Source organism: Aspergillus versicolor (assembly GCF_001890125.1).
Source record: "Aspergillus versicolor CBS 583.65 unplaced genomic scaffold ASPVEscaffold_1, whole genome shotgun sequence".
In the NCBI taxonomy this organism is placed as follows: Eukaryota; Fungi; Ascomycota; class Eurotiomycetes; order Eurotiales; family Aspergillaceae; genus Aspergillus; species Aspergillus versicolor.
The window spans coordinates 233,021-248,659 of NW_024467524.1; the positions used below are offsets into that span (position 1 = coordinate 233,021).

A 15,639-nucleotide genomic window follows, 5' to 3' on the forward strand; every position below is an offset into this window, starting at 1 on the left:
TACAACTGCGATATCTGCACTATGAAGCTGGTAGACGAAGCCCATCAATGGGTGGCTATTTCAAAACGCCACGTCAGTGTTGTCATGATAAAGGCGTCTATACCAATGGCCACCCTACACGCCAGGGGCGGCAAGAGACAGCCAATGCTACATGAAACAGACAAGCCTTGCATTAATATCCAATCGATTGAATAGCTTCGATATGGGGGCAGACGAAGATCGCTAGAGGCGGTTTACTTCAGGAAACTAATTATTTGATCTGTGAAGGCAACCCACGAATTCCTTCAATTTCATGCCTCTCAAAGTGCATATCGAAGTATTCAGCCAAGGCATGTACTCTATCCTCTTCCGTGGTGAACCTTTTGATAACTTCAGTCTCCCCACGAAGCACCCTCTTGACTTCTGTACCTGCTAGAATATAAATCCCGATAACCTCCAGAGTCTGCTCATCCACGATCATACGCCTAAAAGCAAGCTTTTGAGTAAACGGCATTTCCGGATTCGTGCTTGTAAAATAGCTCATCATAGCGAAGTCTTCTAGCAGGAACTCAGTCTCCGTGAAAGAGTATTGTGGAATCCACTTGCTTTCAGAGCTGCTCCGGGCCTGGTAGATCCAGACTTTTTGTGTTTGGTCCACGAATTCAGACAGAGGCGCCTTGATCAGGGAAACCTCCTCAGGCGGGATTGACGTTGTTGGCACGTTCTCCTGCAATGGCAATGGGCTGGTGGGGTTGTTGCGGCCATAACCAACGTCGACCTATAAAGTATCACGATGAGTATGTATTATTTAGTCTACGACGCGGTTATTAACGTACCAGATATTTTTGGCCAGCTATGGTCACGATAACGATCATGTGGCTCCTGGACAGCCATGTTAGGCGAATGCTCTTATGTTTCCAGCGCTACCGCATAAAAGCTTCAAGGCAACCTACAAGCATACATAACCCTCCTCGCTTGGATTCCCCGTAACACCCGCCCGACTAACGCGGCCGCCAGCCGGATAGACCTGATACCCCAGGGAGGACAAAACCATGTAGAAGAGATTGGTATTTTCCATGCAGTAGCCATCAAGACGACGGACAACCAGTTTCTCAAAGATACAGGCCCGCTCGAGGGAAATGGAATGGTGGTTCGAGTAATGCAGGGCCGAGTTGCCCCAGGGGATAGAGCTCAGGTGCCTTCGTTGTAATTCCGTCAATGCTTCCAGTGGACTTTTCTCGACGGACTGTTTAAGGTGTTTCACGCGGGAGGTGGTGTCGTCGGCATATTTGATGCGCTGGAGATACAGGTCTAATTGATCCGTGGTCAATGTTGGGGGGTTGGCAGCCATGATGGACGTTATGTTAAGTAATTATATGCAGCGAAGCATGTTACTCCAACCTGGGGCGTTCCAGGGTTTTATACCTGGGCCAGAAACTAAGCATGCATGTTTACTCCACCCCTGTTGGTGTGCAGCCTTGATACGCGGAATGTGCCCATCAAATGCAGCCACCAAATCCATGTCAAGTTGCCTCGACCAACCACTTCAATTCGCTATTAACTTCTTACTCGCAGAAAAGTCCGAAAGCCCCCCATCTCAAAATGCGTGCAGCCCGCATGTGCAAAATAGGCATGCTCAGATGCATACCCGCACCCTGGCCCTTGAAACTACGAGTTTCCTGCGGCGATACCAGACATCGGCAAAACTTCTGAACATTCAATAGACTCTTCTATCCGACTACACCCGTTTAATTCCGCCAAACCCTTCTAGTGGTGTTCATCTCAAAGCCCAAGGTCACCCATTCCCATAAAACAAAACATACACGTAATATCGCCCTGGATTGAATATTCGAGTCGAGAAGTCCCAATCATCTGACTGTGTGCTACCAGGCCACGCGTTCTCCGTTATAACTAAAGAATTCACCAGAGGTAGTTGACTTTTCCGCTGTATCAATCTGCAGTAATGTTAACAATCTTTACGGAAATAGTGGCAATGTTTGAATTACCTGCTCTGCGATTCCACACACGGCCTCCTTAACGGTTACTGGCGCCGCATCGAGTCCAAGAAACTCTGCAGCGCGATCACCCATATCTGTCTGGACTAGACTGAAACACCGCGTATGTGAATCTTCCATTAGGCAAGAACGGGGTGGAAGATATGCCTACCCTGGATCGAATAATAAAGCAATCAAATGCTCATTCTCTGCATGGATCTTCCTGACCAGATAATTCCCAGCAGCCTTTGAAATTCCATAGGCAACAGTCAATGTCGGAGTCTGCCCAATACCCCCAATACTTGCCAGCTGAGTGGATATATAGACAAACTTTGGTATTCTGGCTTTCTGCAACAACGGTGCCATGGGTTGAAACAGCCTTAGAGGGCCCATGGTGTTCACTTCAAAGTGAGAATACATATCGGACTCGTCCACTTCCAGAACAGGCCCCCAAGAGTTACAGACTCCCGCATTGGCAATGACAACGTCAATGTGATCGATACGGTGCTTTATCTGGATTTCGGCAGCCGCTTGCGCAGCGCTTGTTGCACTGTTGGCGTCAAGGAACACAATAATTAGACGACTCCCATTGCCCCTGCTCAAAGTATGAAGTTGTTTCGCTTGCTCAGACAAGACATCTCGCACGGCTGCGATGACTGTAGTGTTTGGACGCGCGAGATAGTATGTGACGAATCCTTTTCCGATGCCTGCGGCCAAGCTAACCTCGAAAACTATCCTAACATATATACATACCTCGGTTGGCTCCAGTAATAAGTACAACCTGGCTCATTTTGCTGGTGCTTTAACTCTGGACTTGTTCGGGGTACTCTCATGCGGCTAGCACGCCTGGGTATTTATATTACGCACACCTTGATAGCATTATGTATATCGTTTCCGAATAGTAAACACGCCATTGTGCTCTGTGTACACTGTTCTAACCTAGTTTGCTAACTCTCCCCGATGATTAAGCGGCGAGACAGGCGATCCGAGGGGATTAAGTGGGGTGTGGATCATGATAATCTTTATCATGGAATCCTTTAAGTATATGTTGCGATAATCACCGGAAAGCCGACCAAAAAGGGCTACATGTGTATTCCACTCTGTATGTAACCCAATCTGGCAAAAGAATGTCCACCACATGGGGCCTGCCGCTTACTCATCGGCAGCAGTCGGGGCCAGGTAGGCGTCTCTTCCTATAAATATCCTACGGATTCCTTCATGAGATTGTTCTTAACTTATCAAATACAATTCCAACACCAAGTCCTTCTGTTAACATGGCAAAACGCAGTGTTGTGGTTATCGGCGCCACCGGCTCTCAGGCAAGTCTTTCAGATCCACTGCTACTGACGAGTCACTAATCTTTTGTAGGGCGGGTCCGTTATAGAAGAGCTCCTTCAACACCCTGATCTCTACCATATCAGGGGGTTAACCAGGGATCCCGCCAAGCCCGCCGCACAAGCACTCGCAGCACGCGGCGTTGAAGTCCAGTACGCAGACTTGGACGACGGCAGAGAGGCCCTCGCCACAGCCTTTACCGGTGCACACGTTATCTATGCACTGACGGACTTCTGGCAGAAGCAGTCAGCCTCTGCTGAAATTGAGCAGGGCAAAGCCATCGCTGATGCTGCAGCCGCAACTGCAACACTGCAGCACTTTATATGGAGCGCATTGCCAGACCCGGTTGCGTTGTCAGGGGGTCAATTTCTGAATGTACACCACTGGAAAAGCAAGAGCTTGATTACTGAGTATATTCGGACCAGTAAACCAGAACTGTGGGCAAAGACCACGACCGTGCTGTTTCCTAATTATTTTGAGAACTGTTTGACCTATCCCGACCGGTATCTGCCCACCAAGGTAAGATTCCTTCATCCGGCTGCTAGACCCAATGCTAATATCGTGGTTCAGGATGAGTCTGGGACCTACACTCTCAAATTCCCCCACAGCCCTGCTACAGTGCTGCCGAACGTTGCCATTTCCGATACGGGGAAGCTGGTCCACATAGTCCTCCAAGCCGGCGCAGTATACTTCACAAAGACAATTGTATTCTGGGCCCAAGGCCTGTCCGAGGCCAACAAACTGGCTGAATTGGGACAGCGTATGCTTATTTAACCAATATTGTTGGCTTGCCCGTGCTAATCCGTTGACAGACTACAATGTCCCGACTCGCTATGTCCCAGTGAGCGCCGCCGAATTCCAGGAGATCCTTATGACCCATAGCGGCTTGTCAGACGATATTGCACTAGACTTCACCGAGCAACTGATGATCTTCGAAAAGTGCGGAAACGTCTACGCAAGTGATGAATTTGTCCAGGCAAGAGACGTAAGTCACCACCTTGTTCCATTCATCAGACGCAATCATCTGACAAAACGCCAACATAGATTCCTGGTCTAAAGCTTCAGACTTGGTCTGAGTTTATTCGCCAGCATAGATTGCTGAAGGAGGCGTAACTGGAATGTAGCGCATAGGGCTGGATGTCCCGTTGGGGAAATTATGCCAAGACGGAAGTCCGAGAAGTTGCGATTACTCAGCGGGGGCTAACCACCCACTTATAGTCAATCATTGTAGCTGTTATCGAAATTAGTTTTTGCTCTCCATTTGGCTAGTAATATTGCATATATCCCGGTTGAACAATGCCAGAGCGGAGTACGTTATCGCAGCGGGCCGCTCGGGCACCCAGGCGGCGGGCGTGCGACTCCTGTTCTCAAAAGAAGGTACATTTCCCCTGCATGAGAAGTGGCGGATTCTTACCATTTATTCCTGGAACAATAGATCAAGTGTGACGCAGGGTTCCCACAGTGCAATTGGTGCGAGCACCACAGCCTGGCTTGCACTTATAATCGAATCCGGAAGGCTGGCGGAAGGTATTATACCTGGCTATTTCCATTCTCCCGCCACTTGCCAGAACGCTTACCAGCTAACCCTTAGTAGCCAGGCGACTGTCTCTTCGCCCACAGTTACCTATCCTGGTATGCAGACACCCTGGGAAGACCGAGTTCGTAGCTAATCTCTTATAGATCCATCCATAACCAACGGCCTGGTGGACCAAGGAAGACCGGGAAATCCATTCCTGAACACCGCCTCGTATCTTAAAGGCCACCACGTATTCTCCGATGAAGGCCAAAAATGGGTCAAGTCTCAGACAGGGGAGAGAATCAATTTCGACAAGCTATTCTCTCGTGAGGTTCCATGGCTGAAACCGCTTCGTTCCGTGACAGACTCAGCGGCAACTCTTCCAGAGCTCCCTAGTAGAGCCGAGCTCGAACGGTATATTCAGGTGTACTGCTCATCCTTCCAAAGTGTGATATTCCCCGTTCTGAGCAGGTGGAATATCGGGAATACAATATCTCTCGCCTACAATCCTGCCCAATCCTTTGGTTCTGCCAGCGCCAAATCTTGTATCTATTCGTTCTTATCCCTGGTATCCCTGTTTGGATTCGACGATAGCATTCATGGCGCCATGGATTGTCGATCGTTTGCCTCCGCAGCACAGAGCTTTATGACACCTGTGATACAGGAAATGACGGTTGATGGACTCCAGTCATTAATAATGCTGGTACAGCCTGACCTTAATAAGTTTGTCTTAGCATGGACTAATTGAGAACAGGTGCAACTTCAGTATTTCCTAGGAGACCTGCAATCTGCAGCTATAACCTTGTCCATCGCCACACGTCTTCTATATACCCTTGGGGCTCACAAATCCCCCTCTAATACCAGGACCTCGAACAATTCCGTCTACGATAAGAGCGATATAAACTTCCACCTGCGAGACCTATTCTGGCTATGCTACTCATTCGACAAGGACATATGCGTAAGAACAGGCGAACCCCCGTGCATGAACGACACGCACTGCAATCTCACTCTACCCCCAGATTATATCCAGCACCACAACGACAATCTACAGCGGTATACGACGCCGATGGAGGTAACCAACCACACCATTCCCCTCTTCCCTTGGGATATCCGCCTCTCAATGCTCAAAGCAAGTGTATACCAGAAACTCTACTCCGAGGACTCATTGGACCAATCGGTTTCAGAACTCCTATCAAACATCCGCAGCCTAGACGAGTCCCTAGAGCAATGGAGACTCTCCCTACCAGCAGACTTCCGTCCAACCCTGTACTTCTCATCCGAAACCCCATTGAGCGTTAACATAAACACACAAGCTGTTATGCTACGGCTCGCATACTACCACTGCGTAATCTCCATCCACCAAGCGAGCAGTCGGCGCCAGGGTTCCGAGGGTGAACTCGCAGGCCCGCCGCTCCAGGGCATCACATCGAGTATCGGCCTGTCCATCACAGCAAGCCGCTCGACCCTGTCCTACCTCCAAAGAGTCCTCCCCGTCGTGGAAGGGGAATGTTTCTGGTATATCCTACCACCCAGCCATTCTCGATACAGAAGCAATCACTAACGCATGAAAAAAAATCAGGGTCATCCTCTTCTACGCCACAACCGCCGTCCTGACACTTTTCTGCAATATTATCTCTAACCCGGAGGATGATGATACGCGGCACAACGTGGAATTACTCGAGAGCGTCCTCGAGCTAATCCACCGCATTCCCATCCGGAAACTGACGCTGGGCGAAGTCATCCACTTGCAGTATCTGGACGGGTTCACGACGGAACTTGTGGGGGTTTGCGCACGGGCTATATCTAGACGGAACAGACTCGCGATAGACCAGCAGAAGTGGGTATAGAGCAAATGAATTAAATAACCTTACGACCGCTGTAACCTGTATAGCTTGTAGTTACCATCTTATAAGAAAATAGACCCGTAATGCTCCCTCGGATCGAATTCGTCCAGGGAAGACATCCCAGCCATCCAGTCGCTATCCGGGGTGAGGAAGTAGAGACTGTCCAAGCCGAGGCCCCCATATTCATCTTCTTCAACCCCCTGCATGAGTGTGACGTCGCTCGAAGATACCCCAGGGTCATTATGCGACGGGGCATATACCGAGGAGACGAGATTATCACCCGGTGTCTGCGCTGTAGATTCAGCTGCTGCCGCGACAGGCCGTTTCGATAAGCCAACGCTTTCCACGTATTGTCTGGCCATATGCGAGAATCCGGAGAGATACGAGGACTGCAGGGCCCCGTTTGACGCGTAGTCCAGCTGACTGAAGTGGCCGGTGATGATGTCTAGGAGTGTCAGATGTGCGCGAATATCCGGGTCGTTCGGATGATGGACGACAAAATCAAATAAGATAAACAGCGCGGAAAGGGGTATGATGGCAAGGATACTACGTAGGCTGGTTAGCGACGGACGTCTTAATCTGGCCAGGGTACATACAATACTGCGGTATACGGCTCGACGTCGATATAGCGCGTTAAGTTAATAATTTCCCGCGCGGTATTGAGAAGCGTCCGCATGGCATTCTCGCTTCTTGCGATGTCTCTGCTGACATGGAGCGTGAGCCGTTCTAGTGCGATTATTACATGGTAATAGTAGTAGTGTGTTCGCAGGGCGATCTCCTTGGATGCACCGTCCATTAGGCGACGCCGTTGGACAGGTTCTTTTGGTCGGAAATCTGCCGGGATAGACAGCCGCCATTCCTCGAGAAGTGTATGGACATGGTCAATGGCAGCCATGGTTGTGTCGTCTGGCTGATTCGATGCAGATATAGAAAACAGCGAAGCGTACGCGACGGACAATATCCGGCCAAAGCGAACAGACGAGACCAGCCAGTTATAGTCTGCAACAACTGCGTCTGGGGTATCCGGGATCGGACAACCGATGTCGTGGTCCGCAATCATCTATCTTGGTTAGAGCTGCTGATTCAGTTCAGGAAGACGTACTGAGCTGCTCCTCGCTTGGAAGGTGTACCGCTTCTCCAGGTGGTATATCACCCAGAACGCTCGGTGACACAATGTAACATCCTCGGCAACAATCGATTTATGGTAACGAAGTGCGAGTACCATTCGACCAGCCTCGCCTAGTAGAGTCTGATCTAATTGGAGACTAAAAGTATTTGTTGCAAAGATGGTCTACAAATTAGCTTGCACCACAGACGGCGAATGCAGAACACACCATTGCCGTTAATGCCTGTACGGTTAGTAAAAAGTATAGAATAATGGAGCCGACTTACCTGAAGATTTGGTAGTGATTCTGCTGTCATGAGAATCCGGTCTAGACGAGTAAGAGCAGTTTGAAAGAGCTTCCATGCATGGCTGTCCTCGGGGATAAACGAGCTGTATCCGTTGTATTGACAGCCGAGTGCCAACACTGCATGATACAGCGCACAGAATGAATAGTCCTCCTCTAGCACCTGAAGCAGGTTCGGACTTGACGCTTTCGCTTGAAATGACTGCCGATCGAGAAACGGGTATATCGGGTGCAGGACCTCAAAGTAGCCTATACATGTTAGAGATGATAACGATAAATTGGTAACTTACGTTGTATATGGGACGCAGCGTCTGGATAAATTAGTAATTCTGTCTGAATGCTGGCCAGACTGTACAACGATATCTCCTTGCCCGGTCTTGCGAGTAAGCGTGTTCGTATTGTTTTGTCAATCTGCTGGACCAGTTCCCTGACCTGGGTGTGGCCGAGCCGCTTCACCAACGAGTCAACCCGCTTTTCAGAGAAAAAGGCAAGGCCTGAACTGGGCACTGTGATAGTAAGTAGCGAACAATTCCCAGGTCATGGTGCGTACCTCGATCATCGTGGACCTTGACAGTTAGACAGGAAGATAATAAGGTCACAGACAGAACTTACTTTGAGAATAGAAAACTCGTCATATAGAACTGCACTCTCCGACGGATTTCGAATCAACCGATCAATGAATAGATCTGACGGCTTGAACTCTTCGCCGGATCCCTCTTTTGGCGTTGGGGCTGGAACGGTTAACAGTGCCCAGGGTCCAGGACTAGAACATACCCTTCACACGAAGTCTTCGTTTCAGATTACTAAACCGGCATACCTCATTGCGTTTCTATAGTCGTAAGCTAGGATCAGAATGTAGAATGACCCTTCTTACTATGCAGTGGGTGCACGCAGGGGCAGCGGTGGACGGGACTGCGTAGTTAGCGGGACAGCACGTATGAATACAGCGCATGAATATACAGTAGAAGCATCCATACCTATACAGCGGACCTTCCGGGTCCGGCACTGGTCGCAGGACTTGTTGAGTCTCGGGGCCTGCATCGTGTGGTGGATCGATCTCGGTCTCGGTGCTCGGGGTTGACAGAATATCCCTGCATAACTCACTGTTGGTGAGTCAGCTTATTATGCCAGTGGCTTATGCACTACATAACCATCCACCAAATAGGAACATGCCAGTTATTTTAGCTCCTCTTACGAGTCTGGCCTTTATATTTAGCCGTTCGAGGTCTGTCGGATTCGTGGCCTTCGATACCGTTCTCTATCAGCGCCTGGTAGGAGTCGTTCGATCCGACGAATTCAATTATACCGATGTTGCAGCGACAAGACGATCAAATTTAAAATTTATACACACAAGTATAAGGCAGGCTATCACGTTCTCTACAATGCATGTATTATTATCGTGGCCCAACAGTGATTTTGGGGGATCAGTGTTGGGAGTTGGATATATATCTCCACCTGACAGCGATTAAAAATACGACCAGACTTCGAGATGGGCCGACCTCTCATAAATACGATCTGGCAAGCTTATTTCCGATTAATTTCACCGACACTAACCTGCATAAATGCCAGTTTTTCTCCTGCCTAGTGGTTGCTCCACTCACCGTACACAAGAAAGCGACGGTGTCGGTAGAAGGGCCAGGATGCATCAGGTCGGACTTTCCGAGACAGACAAATGGATCGGGGGAAATACTCGGAATTAAAGTCAACCCAATACGGAGGATGGACGAGCAGAGTTAATGGTTGGCCAGCGAGTCAGCAGCAGCAGGGGTTGCATCGGGCGATATTCAAAAGGGTCTGGATCGCCCACTGTTGCTGCAGTTTAACCGACGCTCCTTTCCTTTTCTCTTCTTGTCACTCGTTTACCGATACTTGTACTTCTAACCGGTCAGTGCTATTGTCATTGTCATTGCAACTTCTCTTGCTTAACAGGACATGGACCGTCAAGACAACGAGGGCGAGTACTTCCCCAGCGCCCCTGGCACGGAGATTCTGTTCGATGATGCGTCCAAGCATGGGGCTGTGGCCGATCGGCTTCACCAGTTGAAGCATCGCAAAGGCGACTCGCGTATGCTGCTGGTGCCGCAACCGTCCGCGAACGACCCGAATGATCCTCTGCGGTGGCCGGCGTGGAAGAAGCACTTGACGTTCTTCAATGCCTGCTGGTATGCGTTTATGGGCGCGATCACGGGCCCGATCATGGCAGCTGGTGCGTTTACCCGGTTACACACTGATTACCTGCTGGGGTTCTAACAATTGCAGGAATGGAGGAGCTGTCCGGGACGTTTGGGAAGACACTGCAGACACTGACCTACGCGAATGGAGCGTGCCTGATCAACCAGGGCGTGTGGAACTGCGTCTGGATGCCCTTTGCCGTCAAGTATGGCCGGCGTCCGATATATCTGTTCTCGAACGTGCTGATGGGCATCGCCTGTATCTGGCTGGCCGTCGCATCCAACAAAACGTATCTTGTCTTCATCGTCGGGCGTGCCTTTCTCGGAGCGTTCCAGGCGCCGATTGAATCAATCGTGCCCTCGACTGTGACTGACATCTTCTTCCTGCACAACCGTGGAGAGCTCGTAGCCATCTACGGTTTGGCCGTGCTGGGAGGCAACGAGCTCGGGCCTATGTTCTCTGGACTGATCGTGCAAGCCCTCGGGATGAGCTGGGCATTCTGGATCGTGGCGATATTCGTCTTTGTCAATGCGATCTGCATGGTGTTCCTCATGCCCGAGACCAAATACACCGGTTCGCGCCCGGATCCCTTTGGTTCAGCTCCATCGTCGGCGGACGGCCAGCAAAAGCACCAGTTCCTCATCGAGGAAACCAGCCACATCCCACAGAAGAGCTTCCTGGAGGAGCTCAAATTCTGGAGCTCAGGCGATCCCAACGTCAACCTCAGGCACATCTTCCTGCGACCGTTTGTCCTGCTGGCCTACCCAACCGTCGTCTGGTCCTGCTTCGTCTACGGCCTCGCCCTCAGCTGGAACGTGATACTGGGTGCATGCGTGGCTCAGCTCTTTGGACCACCCCCTTACAACTTCAACCCGCGCGCGCAGGGCCTCTTCTTCCTCTCGCCCTTTGTTGGCTCCCTATTCGGAGTCTTCTTCTCCGGGCCCGTCAGCGACTGGATCGCGAACTACTTCACAAAGCGCAACCGCGGGATCCGCGAACCGGAAATGCGGCTGCCGACGTGTCTACTAGCAGCGTTCTTCACCTTCTTCGGGGCGCTGTGGTTCGCACTCTCCTATCAGCACCAGATGCACTGGGCCATGCCGGTGGTGGGGGCCGGGGTCCTGTCGGTGGGGAGCCAAATGGGGACCACGTTGGGGATGAACTATGCATTGGACTGTCACAAGGAGGTAAGTTTAATACTTCTCCTGCCGTGCGTGATTCGGGGCATGCCATGCTAACTAATGATTGCTAAGCTCTCCGTCGAGGTGATGATCACCATTGCCGCGCTGAAATCCTGCATCGCGTGGATTTGGACGTGGGTGATCAATGACTTTATTGACGCCAGCGGGCTGCTGTCGGTGTTTATGACGGTGGCTACGATTAATGTGGTTATCTACCTGTTCTACCTGCCATTCTACCTCAGGGGCAAGGAGATGCGCATCTGGCTGCACAATAGGAACTTTCTCCACGTAGCCGGACTTATGTAGTAAACAGGTGAGAGAACGAGGGAACGGGAACGGGGATTGGTCGGGGCGAATAGGTTACTTGCAAAGGACAAGAATGAATCTCCAATAATAGAGTTGAACCGTCCAGTCGATTGGGGGCTGAACCAGTCGAGAACGCGTAAACCCTATCAAGTATTACCGGACTGAGCAACAGCCAGGGATCCAATGTATTAGGGTTATTGCGAGACCCGCCCCCAGTCTCAGCGATCTGCCAGTCCGCCCCACGCAGTCTCATCCTGCGAGCCCGTCGGCCAGTCCGTCGCTTCCTTAGCGCAGTCCGTCCAAAAGGGGTTCCGGTGGCTTACCAGCCATGATCCATCGCGAGCCCTGACAGGCCGCCGGACGGACTCGGCCAGACTTGCCGTGACCCATTGCAGTGCCACATCAGCCTATCCATTGAACATCCATTCAAGCGATTTCCCCCATCTTGAGTTTCCGCCACCTACCCAGCTGGGCAGGTTCATACATCCATTCCCTGATCATCGCAGGAACGGCCACATGGGCATCCAACTGGGTGCAGGTGGGCGATCACACCTTCACCCCTCAGCCCATTATATCGCGTTTCGCCTGCAGCATTACATGGTGTTTCTTGCTGGTGGGGCTTGAGAATTGAGTTTTCCCTCGTGCTGCATACCCTGGGAGGAACGCAGTCTAGTCTGTCCACGGAGAGTCGCTCCGAGATGGAAGATCCTCCCCGAGATGGTGCGTCTACATCATCCTGTTCGTGCGTTTCAATTTCGTCGATTGTCTTGCATGGCTGTCTGCAGGATTGGTTCATGGTCTGAGGTTGCTCTGATTGCGTTTCCTTCTCGAGGATTAAATTTGCACGCAGGAACGAACCAGACTGGCAACGAGACTGGCCTTTAATTCGTGGCTCAAATGCAATTCCTTTCCAGAAATTGTCATCCCTGCCCCTCCAGGCTCGGTGAAATATGGATAAATGCTTGCGCCCAGTAAGCCCGCAAACCGGACCACGTCCGTATTAGTACCGGCATATCGTCCCCATCACCCTTTTCCCACCGAGTTTTATCTCATGAAGCCTGCAGTGCCAGCCATTGCCCTCCCATAGCAATGGCAGACGACAAGTCCGTTGTGATTCTGGCCGTCTCATGGGCTGAGACGGTTGTTGGCCTGATCTTCTTCGGCATGCGCTTCATCACAAACTGGAAGATTGTCGCTCGCTTCCGGCCTGATTTTAGCGTTGCGGGATTGACAGTCGTATGTCTCTCCATCTCTGAATATCTGATATCTAATTGTATACTACCTAGGCAACCCAAGTCACAGCCCAGATCTTCCTCCAACTCTCCGTCCACCATGGCATGGGCCAGCACATCGACACGCTCTCCCCCGAACAGCGAGTCCAAACCCTGCACTGGTCATGGGTCTTCCAACTGCTGGCCATTGCAGCGTCCATGCTCGGCAAACTGGCCATCCTCACCTTCCTGATGCAGATCCGCGGCCGGCACGAGAAGAAACCGTGGCTGCTGATAATATTGGGAGTTCTGATTGCAGCTGTGAATATCGCCGTCCTTGGCACCATCCTGGGCCAGTGCACGCCCATGCAGAAACTATGGGACGACTCGATACCTGGGACCTGTAATCCAGGACGGAAGATAAACCAGAATTACTCATTCTTTCAAGCCAGTGCGTCTCCTCCTCATATTCAAGTCTTCTAGGTGTGCTAATGGCCAGGCAGGCTTCAATACCTTCTCCGATGCCCTGCTCGCGAGTTACCCAATCCATCTCTTCTGGAAGTTGCAGATGAAGTTGCGCATCAAGGTAGCCTTGTCCATCCTCATGGGCCTAGGCTGGATGTACCTCTCCCCTTCCCATTATCTTTATATTTTCAACCAACTAACTCAACCAGAGCAGCAATCTGCTCCGCCGTAAAGACCTACGAGCTCAAAGCCCTCACCGAGACGAGCGATATCACCTGTACGTCCCTACCTACCATACCACAAAAAGGCCACAGCCATACTAACAAGCGTAGGGGCCCAACCAACCCTGCTAATCTGGGCATCGACAGAAGCCTGGATCGTCATCGTCGTCGGCTGCGTCCCGCCCATACGACCATTAATGGAACGAATCCTACAACGGCTCGGCCTAACATCGAAGAAAACATCTACACCGGCGTACTACAACAGCGGGAGTAACCCGTACGGACCGGGCCGATCCCTCAACACCAACCGCGGCACGAACTCGCATTTCCAAGCTGATGCGTATCGGTCTTCCAAGATGCCGTTCGCGGGTAAGGGGGATCTAGACTGGGTGGAGTTGGGAGATCTGGGCGGGCGAAATAGTGGCGGGAATGGGAGTAAGGAGCATATTGTGCCTGGGGGCAATAATGTTGTTGTGACGACGGATATAGTCACGCAGTTTGATGATCTGGAGGGTAATAGGAATCATGGTGGGCATGTGCATGCCATTTCGTCGAATGCGAGTTCTGGCTCGGAAGAGGACTGGAGACGGCAGGCGGATGTTAGGGGGGTTTGATTATGTCTTATGAGTAATGTTTAGTATAATTTTGTTTGAGTAAGGATAGATTTCAGGTTATATACCAAAGCATCATTGTTATGATTCAACAGCAGAGCATAAGTGGGCCTCGGATCCGAACAGGGCTGTGTGAGTGGTTCAACTTAGCTCCTTGGCGTGAATAACTCCCGTTGATTGGCCGGTATCTCGGTGCTCGGTGCTTGGCAGGATCAACGGTGTGCTGCATGTATAGCCTCACTCGGTGCTCGGTCCCATCTCGTCTATTTATCGACTATTTATACCGAACCTCTGCAGAAATTGACCAGACAAACAAAATTTCAAAATGCTGACACCACACCAAAGCCTCTCCATCGCCTTGATAGTCTTCTATGCCCCGTCTCTCGCCCCGACATCCTTCCTCCTGCACAAACACAGCATCGGCAAAGCATGGGGCTGGCTGTACCTCTTCGTCTTTGCAATTCTGCGAGTCACCGGCGCAGCTCTCCAATTCGCCTCAGAAGCCAGCGACAGTAACGGCCTACGAGTGGCCGCCGCTACACTCGCGTCCATCGGCGTCATGACCCTCCTACTCGGCATGCTAGAGATTATCGAGAACGTGTGCGCACTAGCCTACTACCCACTTTGACCCTATAAACTGATAAGAATAGAAAATCAACATTCCCGTCTGACCCAATCCACCCGCGCGTTTGGACACTCCTGCATCTATCACAATACGCGGCCTTCATCCTCAGCGTGATCTCCTCCTTCACCAGCGGGGACGACCTCAGCTACGCCGCAACCATAATCGTAACCACCCTCTTCGCCGTCCAAGTTATAATCTGCATCATCTTCTACATCCAACATCGCTCAGATACGCCGAACGAGAAACTAGACTGGAAGCAGGGTCTAGATGCAACAACCCTTCTCCGTCTGGCGCTGTGCAGCGCGCCCTTCCTCGCTGTTCGAGTCGTGTACATGCTCCTGTCGACATTCGCAAGCACACCCGCATTTAAAGGCAGAGATCTAGATGGTGACGGGACTCCTGCTAATGTGTATGTCCTTGCATTTATGCAGTACATGATGGAGCTTGGTGCCTTTGCGCTATTTGTATACGCGGGGTTTCTCATGCCGTCTCTGCGAAGGGCAAGGAGGGTTAACAAGGAGAGAGAGCATGAAGATAGGGTGCTTGAGTTACGGGGAAATGAAAGTATATAGATTTGCAGATTCCTAACCAATACAGATTCAACGATTGACGAACCAGAGATAGCGGCTTTAAACTTTAATAATGATGCAAGGTACTGTCGTTGAAGTAAAAACAGCCGAGCTGTACCTAAATATCTTGATTATTATTTGGTTACAGGGCTACTGAATTAGCAATCCTATGGATGGTATGGTGGTTCGGCAGTTTACCGA

At 50.9% G+C, this 15,639-nt stretch overlaps 8 protein-coding genes across 8 annotated transcripts; 5 read left to right on the forward strand and 3 right to left on the reverse strand.

Annotated features, from left to right (window-relative positions):
• Positions 1-250: 250 nt before the first annotated feature.
• Positions 251-1,330, reverse strand: ASPVEDRAFT_120215 (arylamine N-acetyltransferase family protein; the record flags this gene model as incomplete). The annotated part of the gene is made up of 3 exons (XM_040805779.1): positions 251-757; positions 816-885; positions 933-1,330. 3 exons carry the CDS (start codon positions 1,328-1,330, stop codon positions 251-253), a joined length of 975 nt encoding a protein of 324 aa, XP_040661609.1.
• A 532-nt stretch (positions 1,331-1,862) lies between these two features.
• Positions 1,863-2,763, reverse strand: ASPVEDRAFT_77626 (SDR family oxidoreductase; the record flags this gene model as incomplete). Its single annotated transcript, XM_040816415.1, has 4 exons — positions 1,863-1,934; positions 1,986-2,085; positions 2,146-2,680; positions 2,727-2,763. The coding sequence occupies 4 exons, from the start codon at positions 2,761-2,763 to the stop codon at positions 1,863-1,865; spliced, it is 744 nt and encodes a 247-aa protein (XP_040661610.1).
• A 461-nt stretch (positions 2,764-3,224) lies between these two features.
• On the forward strand, positions 3,225-4,562 carry ASPVEDRAFT_156709 (NmrA/HSCARG family protein). Its single transcript, XM_040808534.1, has 5 exons — positions 3,225-3,292; positions 3,342-3,827; positions 3,879-4,068; positions 4,121-4,293; positions 4,353-4,562. The coding sequence occupies exons 1-5, from the start codon at positions 3,248-3,250 to the stop codon at positions 4,419-4,421; spliced, it is 963 nt and encodes a 320-aa protein (XP_040661611.1). The 5' UTR covers positions 3,225-3,247; the 3' UTR covers positions 4,422-4,562.
• A 42-nt stretch (positions 4,563-4,604) lies between these two features.
• Positions 4,605-6,671, forward strand: ASPVEDRAFT_57965 (Zn(II)2Cys6 transcription factor; the record flags this gene model as incomplete). The annotated part of the gene is made up of 6 exons (XM_040815396.1): positions 4,605-4,685; positions 4,744-4,835; positions 4,903-4,940; positions 4,989-5,527; positions 5,579-6,339; positions 6,404-6,671. The coding sequence occupies 6 exons, from the start codon at positions 4,605-4,607 to the stop codon at positions 6,669-6,671; spliced, it is 1,779 nt and encodes a 592-aa protein (XP_040661612.1).
• Positions 6,672-6,730: 59 nt separating this feature from the next.
• ASPVEDRAFT_22888 (Zn(II)2Cys6 transcription factor) lies at positions 6,731-9,118 on the reverse strand (the record flags this gene model as incomplete). Its single annotated transcript, XM_040809507.1, has 10 exons — positions 6,731-7,247; positions 7,280-7,728; positions 7,771-7,959; positions 8,003-8,017; positions 8,061-8,326; positions 8,368-8,583; positions 8,628-8,643; positions 8,690-8,808; positions 8,852-8,880; positions 8,952-9,118. The coding sequence occupies 10 exons, from the start codon at positions 9,116-9,118 to the stop codon at positions 6,731-6,733; spliced, it is 1,983 nt and encodes a 660-aa protein (XP_040661613.1).
• Positions 9,119-9,852: 734 nt separating this feature from the next.
• Positions 9,853-11,845, forward strand: ASPVEDRAFT_145393 (uncharacterized protein). Its single transcript, XM_040808060.1, has 3 exons — positions 9,853-10,283; positions 10,337-11,436; positions 11,503-11,845. The coding sequence occupies exons 1-3, from the start codon at positions 10,010-10,012 to the stop codon at positions 11,734-11,736; spliced, it is 1,608 nt and encodes a 535-aa protein (XP_040661614.1). The 5' UTR covers positions 9,853-10,009; the 3' UTR covers positions 11,737-11,845.
• Positions 11,846-12,575: 730 nt separating this feature from the next.
• ASPVEDRAFT_66831 (uncharacterized protein) lies at positions 12,576-14,296 on the forward strand. Its single transcript, XM_040815912.1, has 5 exons — positions 12,576-12,972; positions 13,023-13,398; positions 13,451-13,568; positions 13,622-13,689; positions 13,745-14,296. Exons 1-5 carry the CDS (start codon positions 12,826-12,828, stop codon positions 14,245-14,247), a joined length of 1,212 nt encoding a protein of 403 aa, XP_040661615.1. The 5' UTR covers positions 12,576-12,825; the 3' UTR covers positions 14,248-14,296.
• Positions 14,297-14,569: 273 nt separating this feature from the next.
• Positions 14,570-15,493, forward strand: ASPVEDRAFT_77631 (uncharacterized protein; the record flags this gene model as incomplete). Its single annotated transcript, XM_040816416.1, has 3 exons — positions 14,570-14,844; positions 14,895-15,408; positions 15,467-15,493. 3 exons carry the CDS (start codon positions 14,570-14,572, stop codon positions 15,491-15,493), a joined length of 816 nt encoding a protein of 271 aa, XP_040661616.1.
• Positions 15,494-15,639: the final 146 nt, after the last annotated feature.